This window comes from Microdochium trichocladiopsis (genome assembly GCF_020744255.1).
Source record: "Microdochium trichocladiopsis strain MPI-CAGE-CH-0230 chromosome Unknown B0I36scaffold_3, whole genome shotgun sequence".
NCBI classification, from domain to species: domain Eukaryota; kingdom Fungi; phylum Ascomycota; class Sordariomycetes; order Xylariales; family Microdochiaceae; genus Microdochium; species Microdochium trichocladiopsis.
In genome coordinates this window covers 3,179,560-3,198,606 of record NW_025763546.1, presented here as the reverse complement: position 1 = coordinate 3,198,606, position 19,047 = coordinate 3,179,560, and the positions used below count along the sequence as shown (strand labels likewise).

General features: G+C 55.9%; 7 protein-coding genes across 7 annotated transcripts; 2 read left to right on the top strand and 5 right to left on the bottom strand.

Moving 5' to 3' along the window:
• Positions 1-655: 655 nt before the first annotated feature.
• B0I36DRAFT_94281 (Got1/Sft2-like family-domain-containing protein) lies at positions 656-1,822 on the bottom strand. The gene is made up of 5 exons (XM_046163625.1): positions 1,600-1,822; positions 1,442-1,468; positions 1,293-1,341; positions 1,203-1,218; positions 656-1,023 (listed from the first exon to the last, which is right to left on the bottom strand). The coding sequence occupies exons 1-5, from the start codon at positions 1,628-1,630 to the stop codon at positions 724-726; spliced, it is 423 nt and encodes a 140-aa protein (XP_046015673.1). The 5' UTR covers positions 1,631-1,822; the 3' UTR covers positions 656-723.
• Positions 1,823-3,131: 1,309 nt separating this feature from the next.
• On the bottom strand, positions 3,132-3,773 carry B0I36DRAFT_347328 (uncharacterized protein; the record flags this gene model as incomplete). Its single annotated transcript, XM_046156561.1, has 1 exon — positions 3,132-3,773. The coding sequence occupies one exon, from the start codon at positions 3,771-3,773 to the stop codon at positions 3,132-3,134; it is 642 nt and encodes a 213-aa protein (XP_046015672.1).
• Positions 3,774-3,966: 193 nt separating this feature from the next.
• On the top strand, positions 3,967-4,799 carry B0I36DRAFT_318634 (DASH complex subunit Dad4). Its single transcript, XM_046153321.1, has 5 exons — positions 3,967-4,144; positions 4,216-4,272; positions 4,352-4,396; positions 4,467-4,551; positions 4,608-4,799. Exons 1-5 carry the CDS (start codon positions 4,142-4,144, stop codon positions 4,634-4,636), a joined length of 219 nt encoding a protein of 72 aa, XP_046015671.1. The 5' UTR covers positions 3,967-4,141; the 3' UTR covers positions 4,637-4,799.
• Positions 4,800-5,288: 489 nt separating this feature from the next.
• Positions 5,289-7,954, top strand: B0I36DRAFT_360919 (putative chromatin remodeling complex subunit; the record flags this gene model as incomplete). Its single annotated transcript, XM_046158409.1, has 3 exons — positions 5,289-5,796; positions 5,862-7,594; positions 7,925-7,954. 3 exons carry the CDS (start codon positions 5,289-5,291, stop codon positions 7,952-7,954), a joined length of 2,271 nt encoding a protein of 756 aa, XP_046015670.1.
• A 1,357-nt stretch (positions 7,955-9,311) lies between these two features.
• Positions 9,312-10,146, bottom strand: B0I36DRAFT_347326 (uncharacterized protein; the record flags this gene model as incomplete). Its single annotated transcript, XM_046156560.1, has 2 exons — positions 9,312-9,806; positions 9,883-10,146. The coding sequence occupies 2 exons, from the start codon at positions 10,144-10,146 to the stop codon at positions 9,312-9,314; spliced, it is 759 nt and encodes a 252-aa protein (XP_046015669.1).
• A 2,904-nt stretch (positions 10,147-13,050) lies between these two features.
• Positions 13,051-13,516, bottom strand: B0I36DRAFT_318626 (uncharacterized protein). The gene has a single exon (XM_046153320.1). The coding sequence runs from the start codon at positions 13,440-13,442 to the stop codon at positions 13,197-13,199; it is 246 nt and encodes an 81-aa protein (XP_046015668.1). The 5' UTR covers positions 13,443-13,516; the 3' UTR covers positions 13,051-13,196.
• Positions 13,517-14,206: 690 nt separating this feature from the next.
• On the bottom strand, positions 14,207-14,561 carry B0I36DRAFT_318625 (uncharacterized protein). The gene has a single exon (XM_046153319.1). The coding sequence runs from the start codon at positions 14,503-14,505 to the stop codon at positions 14,335-14,337; it is 171 nt and encodes a 56-aa protein (XP_046015667.1). The 5' UTR covers positions 14,506-14,561; the 3' UTR covers positions 14,207-14,334.
• Positions 14,562-19,047: the final 4,486 nt, after the last annotated feature.

Below are 19,047 nucleotides of genomic sequence, written 5' to 3'. Positions count from 1 at the left end.
CGGGACATCTGTCCTACCTCGACCTTCTCAACCACCATGATGGGGCCATGGCGTCATGATGGTTTCTTCTACGATTTAGACTCCCGAGATATGTAAAAGCAGAACGAACAACGAGCTGCGCTCGAGAATGACCTTTTTCTTCACCACGACTTTTCTTTCTGATATCTGAGTGCGAGATACCCAGCGGTCGGACGTTTCTACATTCTCTGATTTGTGCTAGCAATGACAGACAGTGCCTCTTCGTGAGCTGGAGCTGAAACCATACCCTGCATGAACCGAACTGCTTTTGAGAAACAAAGAAACAAACACAATATCGAATGGTGGGCAGCCTTAGCGTGGGTCATCACTATTATGTCTATATCGGATCGAAGCACAGCTTCATGTTCTATGCACATAGCCTATTCATCACAATAATGTGTCCCTGCCCTGCTGGCACAGCCGTAAGTCTGGCGCAATCAACGCCCATAACGCCTAAGCAACTCCTTTGTAGTAGACCCCACATATACCCGTTCGCCCGGCGCGGGACCTGGACGCCGTGAGTTGTCCTTTTCGTATCTGTGATGCTGTCGAGTCCGGTTCTGTTTCTTTCTGCTTGTACCACGGTGGTGTTGCAAGGAGGCCAGCGAGGCCATCGGTTGCAGTATCATCGTCCATTGGACGTATGAACCGACACCAGCAAGGCAAATAAAGTCTCATCCGCCCTTTCCCTTTCACCCTGCCGGCTCATACAGGCAGCTCCGCGTTCCGGCGTCCACCAAGGCCAGACCGATCGATGAGCAGGCCGATATACGGTCCAACGACGGGCGCGTTGCGGGCGAAGGCGGCAATCGTGCCGAGGAAGTCTCCAAACAGGACCATGATGCCGTACAGCTCGACGCAGAAGCCGATGAGCGGCCAGCGCATGAGGATCATGAGCAGGCCAAGGAAAAATGCGGCCGTGCCTTTAGCCTTTTGTTTCCGCGCAAAGAAGAGCAGTGTCTTTTGTGGGCCGATGATTATGGTGAGGCCGATGAGGAAGAGGATCTGTTTGTTTGTTTCCGCGAGTGTAAGTACGGGGGTTGGAACAGGAGGGTCGAGGCGTTTTCTATGGGTTGCGAATTGTGCGTTTCTGCAGATCTTGGTCGTCGTCCTCGTGTCTTGTGTGGTTTTTTGCACGATTCGGCGCAAGTGGGGGATTACTATGATGTTCTCAAACGACGTACATTACCCATGGCAAGCCTGTGGGAGTTGAAATATATCAGCACTGGACGTCCGAACCACAAACAAGTTCGCCTCGAGAATATCTGACTCACATGGCCCGGTCAAAGAAGAGCATCACACCTCCAATGAGGAAGAAGCCGCCTGTAACAGAGAATTCCAGCTGCCCATCAGTTCTTCTGATCTTATATTGGATTTCGGTCGAGGTCGCGTGAGAGGATCGGAGCTTAACAGGGCTACACACCACCGGAGCAGAAAGCGACCCCGATTTCTGAAAAGAGCATAAGAGATTAGCGTCCAGTCAAGTCAAAGACAACAGGTAAGTCCCTGGGCAGATGGCGGGACACGAAGCCACATCGTCGGTCGGCCGAAGCAGGAGGCGCATTGTGCGGGGAGGCGTACTTTGGGAATCTGATAACCACATGGTAGGCATGTTGCTGTGTGCTGGACCGAACGACGAAGCAGCTAGGCTTGGGACTTGCGAACGGAGGAGAAGGTGTGTTTAGCGATTTGAACGGAGCTCCAAAGTTGGCGAGAGGGTCGTGTGAGAGAGTGCGCGCGCAAACCGTCGAAAGGTGTCTTTAAAGTTGTGGTGTGGTATAATGGGCCAGTTGTCGCATGCCCCTTTGAGACAGCATGGGAATAAGTGGGTGCGATGCAGTGGCTGTTGCCCTCCCTGCCCTCTAGAGCTACCTAGCTCGACGTCAAAGTGCAGCGGGTGCGCCCCTGGCCGGGCTTGGCCTGGGCAAGCGCAAGGGGCAACACACACTGCATTTGGCTTTGATGATGATCCAGCGTCTTCACAGCTCAGAGCTCCTCAACAGCTATGGCCGAGGTCAAAGCACGAAAGCGTCGATGAAGAGGTCAAGTTGGCCTGCCTAAGGCTTCCTACGTGATTCCATCCGTAGTTTATCGCCTTGGCTTCCATGTGTTTTGAAATAACAGTCATCTAATTACGACCGGCCCGCAAACGTCTGAGCGCCGGCAGTGACAGGCTGATCACGCATTCAGCTGTCTAGCTGAACAATGGCATTTGCTCCCTGCCCAGGTCGTGGGGAACTCCGTTGAATCGCTACCGTGCTGATTCTGATTGACACAGTACGCCAAGCACCCGAAGAGGCCGCGCCCGCCTGGCGGTCCGCTTTCTCTGACACTGTGCCCCTCTGCCTCGCATAAAAAAATTGCTGGCCTTTGTCTAACTCGCCCTGGCTCTCATCTTCCCCAACACTTGCTGAAACATTGGTCATCGTGCGCACAGCATTACCAGCTGTTCCGAGCGCAGCTCCAATCTATCTCCTGCTACGCCATGGCACCGAGACTCTCGCGGCGTAAAGCTGCCGCGCACGATGCCATCTGGAGCTGATTCAGGTAAGGACGCTACAGGCAGTGTCACGCACGAATTTGGCAGACTATCATGTCGCGAGCACTTCGCTGTGTGATATTGGTTCTCCCAGGAAACTACCATCCTCCCTATGACAGCACACATGTGACTTTGAGATATGCCGCGGCGTCATCTGGCTCTCTGTAGCCATGGCCACTGAGAGACGATTCCTCCCTTCGCTCTCGGTACCCGTCAGTAACAGGCAGAGAACAACCCACATGGAAAGAAGAACTCTTTCCCGATCGCGATTAAGCCGGAGCGTAACCTGTCATTCGGCAGCCGAGAGGCTGTTGGTGCGTAGGATAGGCTTGACTTTGACGGTCGAACATGTCCCTTCCCCCACCTGTTGTGACGCGCTTGCTCGCTGGTACGATTGGTGTGCGATCCCAACCATGCACGAGCCTTCTAAATTGATTTTGCTCGTTTAAAACCCCCAACGTGCTCGCGTTGCAGGCCATGGCGGCTATCATTGAGTTTCAAGCACAGCTACACGTCGCAGTCCTTGTATCTTCTCCAGGACAAAAAATATGGAGTCTTGTATCCCTCGCCGAGCTCATTTGAGCACAGTATGCGCGCCGCGGGCCTCGAGGTACTGCTCGCCCACACCTTGAGGCAAGGTCCGGATGAACCCAAATACTTCCCTGTTGTGATATCGAAGCCTGCTCTTGGGATCCAGATATGGCGCCGGCAACCCCGTGATGTCGCAATAGCGCTTCGTGTGCGCAAGACTCGGCGCCGACTCGATATTCGTGTATGTGGCGCTCGGCGCCTGCGAGCCACTCGTGCCACCCAACCCAGGGGCACCGTTCTGCTTGAGACTTTTCTCGAGAACGAGCTTCGACAGACTCCTCGAAGCCTGCGCGAGGTTTGGAGGGGCGGTGTTGCCGTTGACCGGTGTGGAAGTGCCGCTAGTCGACAGCCCGTCGTTATTCTTGTCGTCGCTGGTGGCATTGTTACCGCCGTCGATATCCATCGGTGTTGCTGCCCCGCTGTTGTTGTCCAAGGGAGTAGCGGCTATCGAGGCCGATGCGGCTTCTCGCCGGGAGGCATCGCCGAGGATCGCCTTGATGTTCTTGTTGCGCCGCTGGTTGGGCTTCCAGTGCGGATTGCGGAACGACTTGTGGATGGAGTGGATGTCGAGCCTGTCAATGAGCTCTTGGTGGGCGATTTGCGCCTCCGTCGGTTGTGTCGCCATGTTTTGTGGCGTGCAGAAAAGCTGTCAACTGGAGTGTCGTGATGATTGCGACTGTCGTAGGGTGCTGGAGGTCTTGATTTGGGAGCACTTCGCTGCTCGAGTGCAAGGCTGCTGCGTCCTATTACTAGAAGGGTGGGTACTGCGCTGGTACACTTGGGGTAAGCTCCCGATCACTTGGGCACTTGGGGGAGCTCCACGCTGGCGCGCTCATGCTGGAAGGAGCGCGTCCTCGAGACATCTGGACGCTCCAGTATTCTGCCGACCAGTACCGCCTTCCTTCCCTCTCCTCCGCGCCCACCTTAAACACTTGCAAACAGCCATGATTGTTATCATCACGTCGTTGCTGTTCTTCCAGCGACAACAGCGAGATGGTAAGATAACACACCTGTGTTGGCCTTGAAGCAGGCTCGTTGGCTGGTTTCTTTTCTGACAAGTCGTGTAGGAGAGCCCTCATGAGCACCAGCAGAACCTGCTGCTTTCGCGTATCATCACCAACGTTGTAAGTCCTGTACCTGGCAATGTTGACATGGTGAACCCCACCATCAAGATCCAGCTATTTACACCACCACGGAGTACAGGAGAAACTCAATGAGGCCATTGTAGTCATGAACAAGAGCCTGCAGGTGAGTCGCCGGCCCTCGGCTCTGATTTGCCGTCGTGGTAGCTCATACTGACGGGGGATGGCATGTTCAGGACATCAACGTTCAGAACATGAATGTGGAGTTGGTCGCCCAGATGTTCAAAAACTACCAGTCCAATGTCCTCTTCCACTTGGAAGGTGAGCTGCCCTTGCGCCGCCCGTATGATCCCCACTGACCGTTGAAACAATGATAGCCACGGACAACCTCAAGGAGCCGTCTTGATTATGCTTGCTGTTACTACTAGTGGACCACGTTTGGTGCGCGAAGGGAAGCGCTGCGGACGCCTGGTGTTGCTATTCAATTGACAATATCGCGCGCAATGAATTTCATCGTGAGCAGCTCATATATTTCAGGCGCATGTAGTAATACACGTCCGTTCGAGAGACCACGTGATGTTATGTGTGTGATTGTAGTGGCGGCGTGTATATGTGGCCGTGTTGTCGTGGTGAAAGCTACGCCAAGGGGTGCCCCTGCCTTAGAGCTGCGTTGCCGGAGCTATCACCCGCAAGTGGCTGACGATTGTCAAGACCGCGACTCTAGAACGTCGCACGCGAAAAAACTGCCTGGCCAAGTACAAGACATTGCCACACACCCAACGCCTCTCTCCGCCGCAGCAACAACGACCAGAATAGATTCCACTGCCTGGCCCCAGCCTCCAGAGTTGCATTCCCTCACGCCTAGCAACCGACTACCAGGATCGTCTCCCGCTTGAGGTGCATCGCAGCTCACTCGACATGCGGTGACGAGACTCTAAGCTGTTGCACCAATCCGATCACAGTGCACGCCCTCTCCGCGCAGCTCGCCGCGCCCCTCGCGCCTCCGCCCTTGATCACAGTCCATACATCAGCCGTACACGAAAGCCAGTTGCGCTACGATGGCCCCATCCGCGATCGACGACCCTCTACCGCCCTTGCCTAAGCGCGAGGAGAAGACATACCCGCCTGCCCGCATATGCAATGTCAAGGAGACTAAATTCGAGAAGGCGGTCGAGATACAGACAGACGGCCGGCGGCAAGCCCTCAGCCGCACTGATGGCAGCGCCGCCATCGTCATCGACAATGGCTCGTCGGCTGTGCGCGCGGGCTGGTCCTTCGAGTCTCAGCCCAGGATCAACATTCCGCCGATAATGGCGAAATACAGAGATCGCAAGCTGGGCAAGACATATTCCTTCGCCGGCACCGACTGTTATGCCGATACCACAGCGCGTGGGCACATTCGCAATGCCTTTGAGGCCGGCAGTGGTGTGGTGGCCAACTGGGACGTCATGGAGCATGTCCTAGACTGGACCTTCCTCAAGCTCGGAATGAATGCGGCAGATGGTGCTATCGACACCCCAATCGTCATCACGGAGACGGTGGCTAACCTGCCGTATTCCCGGAAATGTGAGAATGCCAACCAATCTTTTCATGTCACGACAAAGCTAACGTCTAGCGTTTTTGGCGTCCAGCTATGAATGAGATCATCTTCGAGTGCTACGGCGCGCCATCGCTCGCCACCGGAATTGACTCGCTTTTCTCATACAGGTACAACAAAGGCCAGTCAGGTCTGGTCGTGTCATCTTCCTACAGCTCGACGCACGTCATTCCCGTCTACAACCACAAGGCTATGCTTGCCCAGGCGATAAGGCTGAACTGGGGCGGTTGGCACGGGTCAGAGTACATGCTCAAGCTTATGCGCCTCAAATACCCCACGTTTCCTGGCAAGCTGAACGTGTCACAGGCGGAGAACATGATCAAGGATCACTGCTATGTTTCCAAGGATTACGACAACGAGCTGCGTGGATATCTGGACTGGACAGGCCTCGAAGAACGTGATGTCGTCATCCAGTACCCATATACCGAGGAGGTCATTGTTCAAAAGAGCGAGGAAGAGCTGGCCCGAATTGCAGAGCGCAAGAAGGAGAGCGGGCGCAGATTGCAGGAACAAGCCGCCAAGATGCGGCTCGAAAAGCTCATGCGCAAGGAAGAGGAGCTCGAGTACTACAAGAAGATCCAGGAGAAGCTGGTCGACGCCACCAAGAAGGAGACAAAACGGCTTTTGGACGGCGAAGACATGAAGGATGAGGCACAGCTGGAGCGCACGATCAGAGATCTGGAGAAGTCCGTCAAGAAGGCTCGTACGAAAGACGTTGGTGGCGAGGTCGAAGAGGAGCAGCAGGAGGCGCCAGATTTCAGCCTACTCGACGTTCCTGATGAGGAGCTGGACGATGCTGGCATCAAAGCCAAGAGGCACCAGCGTCTGATGAAGTCCAGTCATGAGGCTCGAGCGCGTGCCAAGGCCGAGAAGGAGGCCGAGAAGGCTCGCATCGCGGAAGAAGAGAGGCTAGACCAGGAGCGCCGTATCAACGATCTGGAAGGATGGGTGCAAGAGCGGCGCGCCGCGAGGAACGAAGTCTTGCAGAGAATGAAGGAGAGAGACCGCCTCAAGGCAGACCTGGGCAACCGCAAGTCGCTCGCGTCACAGATTCGCATGAAGTCCATCGCCAACCTCGCGTCAGATGGTCCGAGGAACAAGCGGCGGCGAGGTGGCGATGATGACACATTCGGTGCTGACGATGACGACTGGGGTGTCTATCGTCAGATCGCCGTGGGCGAGGGTGGCAGTGACGATGAGGAGGGCGAGGAAGACTTCATGGGCAACTTGAAGACTCTCGAGGAGGACCTCCTCCGGTATGACCCGAATTTTGGCCACGACGACACTTGGGAAGCACAGAATGACTGGGACAAGAGTCTAGTCCACGCTTTCTTGAGAGGACCTCGGCCCTTCGATCCAAGCAAGCAGTCCGAGATTCACCAGCTGCATCTCAATGTTGAGCGCATTCGTGTGCCCGAGATCGTCTTCCAGCCATCCATCGCTGGAGTGGATCAAGCCGGCCTTGTCGAGATTGCCAGCGACATTCTGAACCAGAGACTCGTTGGTCTACCAGGGGTCAACCGCGACGACTTTTTGCGGGACGTGTTCTTGACTGGTGGCAACACACTTTTCCCGAACTTTGACGACCGTCTGCGCCAGGGCTTGACCATGTCGCTGCCAGCCGATTCACCACTGAAGGTCCGGCGCGCGGGCGATGCCCTGCTCGATGCCTGGCGAGGCGCCGCGCAGTGGACGGGCAGCTCGGCTTACAGAGCGGCCACAGTCACCAAAGCGGAATGGCAGGAAAAGGGCCAGGACTACATCAAGGTATGTGTTGCTGACGTTATCTTTGCTTGGATCTTGCTGTCATTCGTATTGTCTCTGTCTCGGTCGGCCCTTGTCGACCCGAGAAGAGTTCACCTTATTTCGGCGACAAGCTCAGTCCGGTAACTCCGGAGACTGCTTACAAACTCGTCCGTGGTTCCGACCGTGCCATCGTCTGACGGCACCCATCGCCGAGCGCGTCCCCCTACGGCACAGCTCCCGCAGACCGTCACCGCCTCTTCCCCTTCTCCTTGCTTGTTTTGCCCTTGCTCAAGTCCCCATGCGCAAGCCATTTCAGACCGCTGACTCGACTTCGGCGATTTTCCGCTTTAGGAACACGACCTTGGCAACTCGTATGCCTGATTTGGCCAAGGGCCATAAGCGTCAAAGACGCGGGGAACGCGCCGAGAGTGCAGCGAGCCCACTCCTCTGAAACCATAATTCTTGTACCAAGTGCTGACGAGATGGTTTCTTCGGTTGCCTGGAGGGGGAGTGGATGGATGAGTGCCGAAGCCCAACTCTCCGTGTTCACACACAGCTCACTACCAATGGCTCGCTGACTAATCGAAGCGGCCGAGCAAGGTGCTCGTAGTCAGCGCCAAGAGAGGAGATCCCGGCCGGATGGGTTAGGTCTGAAGCAGCAACGAGCACACATTCCAAATATCAGAAGTAGTGTAGACGACCCGGCTATTGCGGCAGACCCTGCGTGAGTGACTTCGCAATCAAAGATTTCCACGCCCTACCGAATCTATGCCTTTTCTTTCTCCATTGGAAATCTGAAGCTTCTAAAATCAAAGGACATGCTATATCAGTGTGAATGGACGGTCGGCCAAACTTACTTTTCACCAAAGAAGAAGAAGAAGCAGAAAAGAACCGGTCAGCCGGAAAGTCTGCGTGATCCAGGCGGTGGTGGACCTCGTGAAGTACAAAGCTGCTAGTCAGCGTGCGTAAACCGTTGGTGTCTGTTTCAGTGGCTGGTCTCCGGGCCAAGAGATGACGGCCCGTGTGTTTCTAGGCGTGCGATGCATGCAGGTGTGTGTGTGTGCATGTGTGTGTGTGGGTTGCCATCAGATGTGTAAGCGATCAGTCTTCCGGCTCGGGCCTGTGTAAGTTCAAGTACCTAATTAATGTAAGCCATTGCGTGGCTGGCCACGGCGGGAAAGTGGTCCCAGTTGCCGTACGAGCATAGCCCATTGTGCGAGGAACTCGGGGTAGCTCATCGCGATCCTCCGACAGCTCGACCTTGTGCATGGCCATGCCAGAGCATAACATCGCACTCACGTATATGACTGAATCTACTTAGGGATTTGCAGAGTGTGGACCATTGAAAAGGGTATTTCTTTTGAACTCGGTTGAAAAACTGTCTCCTTGCACTACGAGTAGACCTCTACGTTTCGCTCGTCGGGGAGTGCTTGCAGCAACAAAAAAAGATATGCTACGCAGTTTCAATAACAATTGTGTTGACCTGTAAAAATCGCTCGTCAAAGTTTTGGCGTGGCTCGGTGCCAAAATGGATGATAAACAGCAAACGCCCAGTCCTACACCAAAACGCCCCCCAAGCACCGCAAGCTCGTGTCCCGAGACACAGATCATCACTACTTGGTGAGTGCAGATTCTGTAGAATCCCGGCGTAGCAACACTGGGCTCGAAACTTGGCCGGCAGGTGACTTGTACGATATTAGCGACCTGGCCAGGTCTCATCTTCCTGAAGCCTCCAAGCTCATGTCCGCAGCGGAGCAGATGGTAAGCCGTCTTGCATCTGACGGTTGATCCCATCACCGTTCCGCAGATCCTCAGGGGTGTCTCCTGAGAATGAGGGGGGTTTCGGGTAGATGGATTCTGGGCTTGGCTCAGCGCCCGGTTCTCTGGCACTCAGGCCAGCCACGGCCGCGGCGACGTCTGCCAATGTGCCTCGATTAGCACCGGCGGCGGCTGGGTCTACGGGCCCAGCTGACGGTGAGACCAATGAAGGATGGAGCGGGCGAGCACCGGCGGCATTTGCAGACCCCGTTGGAGGCCCAATGTTGACATTCGGCGGCGGCTGCGGAGGATCGATCTGGACGTCGAGCAGCCGAGACTGCAGCTGGATCACGTATTCGCGCAGCGCATAGTTGTCGTTCTGGATAGCCTTGTAGTTCTGCTCCATTTCCGTGTAGTCTCGAACTTGTTGCTCGAGCTTCTTGATGTAGTGCTCTTTACGTTGACGGAAGGCTCTCTGTGAAGAAACTTGTCAGGACCTGGTGCACCGTCACAGATTTGAAGATGTACGAGTAAAATACAAGTCAACGTACCTGCGCAGCTCGGTTTTGTGCGGCGCGTTTAGATTGAGACAATTCACGCTTGGCTTTCCGGCCGTCATTGAGCGCATCTGCGCCCTCATCTGGAGGGCTTTCCGGCTCGCCGGGGCCGGGCATCGCCATCGGAGCTGGAGGAGCTGGGGGCGCCGGGTACTGGCTCTCGGATGACGGGGAGACGTCCTGCATCATGTCCGAAGCCGACTGATGATATGGTGCTGCAGCAGCGGCAGGGGTATAGGTTGGGGATTGAGTCGCCATGTAGTGCGAGGCGTAACCATACGAGGATGGCGGCGGCGAGGGCGAGTCTGGGTGCAACAGAGATTTGATGTGCGCCGAGCCAATCGAGTGCCGGGCGGGCGCGGAGGACGAAGTTGACGGCGGCGACGAGGACGATGATGACCTAGGTGGGCTTAGAAGGCTTGATACATGCAGGGGTTTGGACCTGACTTCGTCGTAATCTAGACGCGTTGCCGAGTTGAGAAGTCAGTGTTGGAGCCCTACAAGAGTGATGGTGACAGAGCACGCGCCCCAGCGTAGGCTGCAGGAGGATCCTCTGTGGCCCTTTGGGTCCTCGGCAAGCAGGGAAGATCAATGTGCTAGAGGTCAGGCAGTGGTGGTGGTGGTGGTGGCTGGTGGTGATGGGATGCCTGCTTTGTCAGGATGGGGACAGGCGGCACTTGGGCGAGCCGCGTGGGAGTTAAGAATAGGCAGGAGGGATCGAGCTCATTGGAGCTATGGTGCAGGTGCTGGCAGGGGGGCTGGGGATTGGCGGCGCGCGCGGAGACAAGGAAGGTGGTGGAGGATGCGTGCGAGCGAGCGAGCGAGGTACCTTAGCTGAGGCCGGCCGATGGGCTGTATCTGCCACACGGTGACGCGTGCTTGGTGCAAGGGCGTCGCACAGAGATGGCCACAGCAGCGTCAGCAGCCCTGAGAGCTCGAGGCAAGATCGGTCGAGATCCAATCGGCTTGGCTGGATAGGTGGGCGGAAACGCCTGGCTTGCTGACTTAGACAGGCCGGATGGGTGCGCGTGCTGGGAGGTGGGCAGAGGCAGATGAGGTGAGGGAGCAGAGGGAGAAGCAGGTGATTTGGTAAGCGAGCGGCTGAGCCATGTAATAAGGGAAGGCGCGGTTGGCGAGCTGGGTCGCCCGCAGCTGCTGACGGCAGCCACGGCGAGGCGCCATGACAAGGTGATTACATATCCGCCGCCGCTCCCAGGACGTGTTTGGGAAAGGCTCTGCTCAACTCGAGCTTATTTCCAGTGTGCGTCGGGCGCGCGGGAGGGGGCGTGGGAGCAGGGGTGCGGCTAGCAGGCCAGCTGCAAGTTGGTTGGGACGAGGTGGGGAAGGACGGAAAAGCAGCCTACCATTGTAAAAAGCGGAGCCCTACATGCATGAGTCAGCATTGTCTCTTGTCACTCACTTGCGGCTGGACAAGCCATCGATGGCCCTCAGTCTCGACTGGCCACGGCAGCTGTGTACTGGCACAATTGCCGTGTCGCTCAGTGGATGCGTGACCAAAGTTGTCGCGGGTAAGACATTACTCACCTGGTGGCCGTGATAATTACTCGCGACCGCGTATGCCATTGTTGCGGCACCTGTGGTCTGCCACTCTAGGTGTTCTGAGAAGAGATTAGGACGGTCGAGAGAAGTGATTTCCCTTCCGCAATGCTCGCTGTGCTCGTGCCCTCAGTGTTGTCGTCTCGATCTCTGGATATATCCAAAGCGGAGGAACTGCCTCTCGAACTGAGACAGGTCGGATAAGCTCAGCCTTTCTGTGCTTCGGGAAACCCGTTGTCCTTGCAAGAGTCGTGTGTATATGTTGCCTGTGGCTTGGATCTTGCCGCAGGTTGCGTTCAGCTATTATTTGGCTGGAGCTGCTGGAATCGAGGACAACTTTGAAGCTGCGTATGGTGAAGACTGATATGCTTTCTCGCGTTCTGGGCTGCCGTGGTGATGAGGTCTGTGGCCGTGTCCGCACAGAAGGGGTCGTTCTTTGTTGGACGTGGAAGAATCGATGTGGGAGTAGTGAAAACGAATGCACGACCAGCTCAGGAGCAAGAGTCCGGCCTGTAAGAGTCTAAGTACCACAAGATGACCATCTCTCGAGCATCTGAAAGAGGATTACATATGCGGTCGCGTACGGCACACACCACTTGGCGCACTAAACAGCGAGCTGGAGACAAGGCGCTGTAGCATCTGTTATAGCTACCCTCCCGTGGTCTATCTCAAAGCTGCTGATTAACCACATGGTAAAGTCAGCAACGACCTGCTTTGTGGGGATTGGCTGCACGATGCCTGTTGATACATACGTAAAGTATCCATGGATCGTCTCGCCCGCGTGCCCGCCCAGTCACCGACGCCTCCCAGGACCCTGCCTGCTGGTCAACGGGCTCTCTCTAGCCTGGGTTATTATTAGCGCTCCTCTCAGAAACACAAAGCCACTGTAGTCAGCATACCTCGGACCGTCATCGACGGCCCAAGGCGGCAATTCAGAGATGCTCAAATCATGCGGTGGCCTTGTCCTGAATGGACGGGGGCTTGGTGCGAGCCAGAACGGACGTGCAACGTTTCCGGGCTTTTGTCTCTGGAACAAGCATGTCGCGCGTGGTTGGTATCTATTCTGAGCAAGGGCGAAAGCATTGTTCAATTCATGCATCCTGCAGAATCACCTTGAGAAGGCCACATCCTGGCAGCCCGAGGTCAGACAAGACCAACAACTTTGTCTGGAAAGGACCAACAGCGTCCGAGGGCCAGGAGTGGTTTTAGCAAGCATGAGGATGATGGTTGCATCCGGCACGCCCTCCCGGGCAGCAGATACGTAAACCAGGTGCCTTGCGAGCCAGCCCCGGTTTCCGCCGGGAGGCACGAGTCCAGATGTGTTTCGCTGGGGGCGGTGACATTTCGGCCAGTTCCCGATCATGTCCATAATCAGCTCTATCCGCTAGCTCTGTGCCACGAGGCAGGCTACGGTGTGAGTTAGATTGTGCCGTGACAGCTATCGGCAAATCGCACCTTCAGAGACGGCCTTGGATGCCTTTTGAGGCCTGCAAGGAGGTGATGCCGTGCCCCCTGGCCTGGCGAGATCATCGTCAGCATTTGCAACGAGCTGCATCCGCCTTCGTGTCGGGAACCACAAACCATGATTTGCTGTACTTTGCAGTGCGGTGCTGGGTTGGGCAGGTTAGAGAGACCCTGGCCGTGGTGGCGCTTTCAGCTGTCAGAGGTAGAAGCCCGGCGGCATCGTAAGGACGGCTGGGACTCAAAAGTACGCCGAGTTGCTCCTCGGGTCAGGGCTGGCCTTCAGCTCGTCAGCACTTGTGGGCATCGTAGTGGACGATCAGCCAGGCTGGTCCGAGGGGTGGATACGTCCATTGTTCGCGCAACGCGACCGGCCATTGTCTCTTGACAGAGCTGCCAGCGAGGACTCGAGGCAAGCAACCAGAAAGGCACGTAGCACTTGGGAGCCAACCTTTGGCACTCGATCTCATCGCGGTGCAGATACGCCAGTCCAAAATGCAGGACCACGTCCTGCGACTGCCGAGCCAGTGGGCCATGGGAAGGGAGGGGCCCAGGGTGCAGCAAGGCAGCGTCAGGTGTGGGAGTGCCTTCCAAGGTTGTTGCAAGTGGGTGGTGGTCGACTCCGTGCTGAATCAGCCGTCTGACATACATCTGGTCGCGCGCGCACACACACGCGCTTTCACCACCACCGGCATGGCATGGCATGGCACTCCTTCCCAAAGCAATGCCCGAGCCCAAGGCCGGCGCCTTTCCGGACTTGGTAATTTGTCTCGAATGTCACTCCGCCTGGCAAGGGGTTTTGCCTCGCCGTCCAGCCCCAGTAGCCAATCTCCGCCACTCAGGTCTCTTCGCCTGCCCGCCGTCGTCACTTGCAGATCCGAACGAGACAATCAGCTCCCCGTACCTGAGCGTAGTAATCAAAGAACGTCCGTTTCTCATGTGTACCCCGACCTCGATCGTCTCCTCCGTGCCCTGCTCGCCGGCTAGCCCTGGTGCCCAGCAAAACCATATACAGGGTACGCAGGGTCACCCTTCGAAAGTGAGGTTGTTCTGATGGCCTCTGGTAAACTCTCGACGACACCACAAGAGGAACGATGCAACCGGCCCGTGGTTGTGCGTTTAAAATGCCGGAGTATATAAGCATCATATTCTACGCTGGCAGAGCCTTGACAAAACTGGCTGACTTGACAATTGAGCGTCGAGGAGACTGTAGCTAGGCACGACGCTTTCAACCCTTGCAGCGCCGCCCACACCTAAAGTTACTGTCACAGTCGCAGTCGCCGAGCCCCCGACCAGGTCACCGGCATTTGGTCCGTCTGTGGGGCTAGACCCCTGTTATTTGAACCCCCGAATCCCAATGAGTGACCCAGGCCCAACTTTCGAGCTCGGCACCTCAAGCAGTCGGGTCACTGCGCGACTTTAGGATTCTCATTGTGCAGCGTGTCCCTTCTGTCTCAAGATGACGGGGCTTTCTTGGCTATGACGACACAAAGATCGACATACGCTTCGGTTGCACTTCAGCAGAATGTCAGCCACGCAGGCTTGCTTGGCCTCCTTGGCCGACCTACAACAACAAGGTTGGCTAGGCACAGTAATCATTATCCTGCTAAGCAACAAAGTGAAGATATGGGTGACGTTCACGTCGCAGGGCTGTGTCACAAGAACAGCTTCTGTCCCTTTCCCGCCATCTTGGGGGCGGTTTCGTGAAGTCTTTATCCACTTTCTTGAGTCGTCAAGCAAGATCCAACACGATCTGAAGCACTCATTCCAATTGCTGCGACGTTGGAGTTGGCGGACAGCAGGGATTCTGACATTGCCGACGCAACATCCTCGCAGTGGGGAAAGCGGACAGGGGACCTTTTTTCTAAAAGCGGTTAAGGCGTCGATGTGATCCTTGTCTGGGACCACATGTCAAAGTGGACACCCAGAAGTCCACGACGAGAGCCCGCCCACCTTTATATTGGTTATGTCAGCGGACGTCCGGACACATCGCCGCATACCTCCCTCGGCAGGAAGTTCTTCTGTGGACGAACTGCAGAGAGTTGATTGTATGGTTACGTCTGATGCAATGGATCGAGATTGTCCGAGCAGACCACACCGCGGAACTTCGCAAGATGGAACTTCGCAAAGCAGGTGTTCGCTTGGTCGGCTTTGAGAAACAAGGCATTGGCCTTTGCATACATTGTCTTGCCGTAACCAGAGTTAGGGTGCCTCAGTCCTGGTAGGATTATTCACCCAATCACATCTTCGACTCCGTATGGGTGCCGCTCTCTTGATCGTATGGGAGACAAAAGACCTTCACGTTGAAGCCGGGCAGAGATACATGTATGCCGCGTTTCCCCAGGGTACCTTATCAATCTCGATTAAGCCAACCAATGCGACATTAGATCAACCTTGGAAGTCACAAACACCCGCTACTAGCGTGTCCTGGTACATGACCGTCGGATGCAACCGAGCGTCGTCCCAACTACAAGATGCGATAGGCTAGACGCTTCCCAGGAACCCCAGCCAACGTCACCTTCTGTTCTTTCCCGAGAGATCGTGTTGCAACTGAGATGACAAGGACACAGCATGACCTGGAGTGCAAAAGTGGGGAAGTAATGCAAGGGATGGCGTCCCCTATCCTGGGAAAGATTGGTATGGTTGGCCGACCATAGCAGGTAATAATACTTGCAAATAATTACTGCTTTCGGAGTTACCTTGTGGGAGGGGCTGGCTTTTGTCAGTGTAAGTCACCCCGTCTGGTCGTATGTAACAGGCCACTGGATTGTGTGCAAAAATGGCTGGTCCAGACACATTCGGCCCGGTTCAGTTGTCTTGCTGAACAAGTTCCATCAAGTCCTCGCGAGGCCCCTACGATGTATCGGCGAATTTGGTGGTTCCTGGATGTCTATCAGCTAAACCCTGCCCTGCCCGCGTCAGCAAGTCACCCTCGCTTGTGCTAGGAAACGCCAAGCATGATCAATGCTGGGTCGTTCCCGTAAGCATGTGATACGGTGATTTATCTGCTCTGCGGTCGCGTGGGCATGTTCCTGCGGACGCGTGATGTTTGAGGCCCGAGAAAACACGCATAATTACTCAGAGATCCGTGTCTTACGAACACGGGAGCCAAGCTGTAATTATGATGCCGCTTGTTTCCATCACCCAACTCGAGTCTGGAAGGTGAATTGCTGGCGGTCGCCGAGCCAGATGCCAGCGACTCGCGACTTAATTACGGCACTGTTTCTACAGTTGATGCAACCCAGCCAGGAGGCAGTGATGATCGCTGCAGCTAATGCTGTGCACCGTCCATCAATCGGGCCGGGCCTCGGTGCAAAGGCTGGCCCACATGGCTTCGGGTACGTGAGGCGGCAGTTGGCTGGGAGGGCAATGATGTCGCAACCCCTGCTTCTGGCAACGGCATGCGATGGCACAGTTCCGGCGTTCCCGTATGGCGTTGTGTGCAAGGCACGGCGGGCGCGCGGCGCACGCGGAACCTTTGCCTGACAGTCTCGACATGGCCAAGGCCTGGCGAATGCTGCTGATTGGGCTGGTCGGACTCTGCTGGGGCGAGGGCGTCCCAGCAAGCCGCGCCAGCTCAGTTTCTTAGTCATCTTACCTAATGCGACAGCCTCTGTTTTGTGGGGTTCTGATTCGCCGGTTTGCGAGCGCCAAGACTCGTCCCGGTCTGGGGTATCCTTTGTCAGCGGCTCCACCAGGGTTGCTACCTCGTGACAAAGCAGCACACGCGCGCCGAGACGCGGCCGCATCTGCCAACACGGGCCGCTCCCAACATGTAGCTCACACAGCCACAAGGTCCGTCGGCCGGCTGGTCCCCTTGGGCGACCAGAAGGATTCCCCTCCGGACTGGAATATTATGCACGCTGCTGTCTCGATATCCGGCTCGTGTACTGAATACCCACCGCGGCTCTCGCATGATAAGACAAGCTGGCTGGCCGGCTGGCTGGCTGGCAAAGAAGACGGCACAATTGGCTGCGCCTTTGTCGCCCTGATCGGAGTCATATTACCAGACGTGGCTCGGCGGCGTCATCACCAAGGGGTCGAGGATTGCGTTACCTAAGCGCGTTACGACGATATTTTGTCGGAGGTTAATTGCAAAGCTTGGTCTCGTTTGCCTGCCGTCGGGCAGCCCGTCACAAGCATGGGTTGGGGGGGGAGCTCTCGTTCTCTTGGAAGTTTGGAATCCTCCCGCTCGACATGGGGACCCTCCCCTGCCACCCCCACTGCCACAAAAGGTTGTGGAGATTCCCACTATGTTATTCCAATACGACCAACCCTTCATGGAGCAATATTGCCCGTTTGCGCCTGGCCAAAGTCGTAGGTAAGCACCAGACGCAGAACAGGCGTACATATCCTCACACCATGCCATTGGCGACCCAACGGATGGACCGACCGACCCACTGGAGCGGCGTCGTATGGGCATGTCTGTCTGGACGACGTTGTGCCAAGCTGATGTCTTGAAAACGAAAAAAAATATTATTACGCAGCAACAGCAACAGCGAAACGTGACATGATAGTCCCCCAGCATACCGATAGGAGGATCCATGGACGAAAAGAGACGAATAGCCGGCCAGCCGCCCCGGCTCGTCTGGCTCCGTCTCATCATCAGCAACCACGGACGTTTCACAGTTCGTCCTTATGCCCACAACGGAAAGTCCATCCATAAAGCAAGGGTCTGTCCCCAGATACGGCATAATTCGGCGGCTGGCCAAATACGGTTGCAAGCATCCTCGAGAGCTCAGCAAAGTAATTAGACCGCCTATCTCTCTACTGTGGAATACTTGACTACCCTTGGCTTGGCAAGCTTCGCCTACGCTTGTTCGGCCGACATGGACGTGCATCAGGCAAACCTGTCGGAACGTATGCGACGGAAAGAGCGACGATATTGATTACCGACTAGACGGTAACAACAACTTTGTGCTTCCATTTCCTGGCTGGGCAATCCGTGCTTTTCAAGCTCCATAAACATTCATTCTCAGTCCATACTTCTCTGCTCCACACTGCTCTTGTCCGTTTAGGGTTGACAGACTCCTCGCCCACGATCCGGCGAATCATGCGGTCCGTTAATGCCCACCGCCACCACGCATCTCGAGATGACGAGGCAACACTGCTCGAATTAGATTAGGCAAACACCCTCACGAGGGTCCATCGAGGTGAGCAGCTCTGAACAATCGCACCAAGACCCCTGTCAGCCCAGCCAGTCGACTGGGTCCCGACTCCCTGGGCTGGGTAATCCGCTCTCGGTCCCGAGACAAGAGGCACAACCGCGCGCCAAAGACCACGAGGTTATCCCCAACCATATCACGAGCACCATCCCTGACAGCCAAGAATGGAAAAAGGCAGTGACAAGGTTGACATCCCCACCGTCGCCAGGCTCGATCCACGAGAACATGCACGTGATCCCCGCGGCGAGACTATCCAACCTGGACAGTTCGTCCGTAGGCTGTGCAAGGGTAATAGCCTAGGTCTCACCTCCCTCCTCGCCATCAAATACCCGGAATGCATGGTAAGCGTGGTCACCTACTACAACAGCAGCAACAACCCCTGGCTCGGAGCCTCTGCATGGTCTGGAAGCTGCCAACTCATTCCAGGTGCTGCGTGGCCATCGCCCTGTCCTAAACGAACCCCCTTACGAAAACATCGGACGATCTTAACGCCTCGTTCTGCCTGGGGATATTCACCACCTGCCTCGAGATCACCACCACCACCACGCACTCACATGCCTGTGTGTGTGGCGGCCGTTTGATTACTCCATCTTTTTTCCTGGGCATTACCCCGGAGCTGGCCGGAGCTGCAGTGCCACATTCGCGCCTGAGTATCGATCGCCGACCTGGGGGACGGGGGATATTGGGGCTTGCTCTCATCGACTTTCGTTTTGCCTCGTGTTCTCGTTGATATGCCCACACCCATCCTACTTTTATTGGACCTTGGTTCTGCTTCTGCACTTCTTTTGGTCAAGCAAGCACCCTCGGGCTTTTGCAGCTAGTCATGATGGCAGCTCGTGGTGGGTAAGTGGACATGTGGATGGGTACGTGTGGTGGGCTCCAAGAGACAGAGAGTGTATAGGTGTGTTAGTGTGCCTGTACACGCCGCTATTTCCGAAGTCTGCTGCTTTGAGCACTACCACCATCGCTCAGGACT

Bases quoted from the DNA above. Each gene is read 5' to 3' on its own strand.
- B0I36DRAFT_94281 (XM_046163625.1), bottom strand. From the start codon at position 1,630: ATGCCTACCATGTGGTTATCAGATTCCCAAA. The intron at 1,469-1,599 runs GTACGCCTCCCC...TGCTCTTTTCAG, and splicing joins GTGGTTATCAGATTCCCAAA to AAATCGGGGTCGCTTTCTGC. The intron at 1,342-1,441 runs GTGTGTAGCCCT...TCTCTGTTACAG, and splicing joins GGTCGCTTTCTGCTCCGGTG to GCGGCTTCTTCCTCATTGGA.
- B0I36DRAFT_318634 (XM_046153321.1), top strand. The intron at 4,273-4,351 runs GTAAGTCCTGTA...CACGGAGTACAG, and splicing joins CGCGTATCATCACCAACGTT to GAGAAACTCAATGAGGCCAT. The intron at 4,397-4,466 runs GTGAGTCGCCGG...TGGCATGTTCAG, and splicing joins TCATGAACAAGAGCCTGCAG to GACATCAACGTTCAGAACAT.
- B0I36DRAFT_318626 (XM_046153320.1), bottom strand. From the start codon at position 13,442: ATGGCCCACTGGCTCGGCAGTCGCAGGACGTGGTCCTGCATTTTGGAC.
- B0I36DRAFT_318625 (XM_046153319.1), bottom strand. From the start codon at position 14,505: ATGATTACTGTGCCTAGCCAACCTTGTTGTTGTAGGTCGGCCAAGGAG.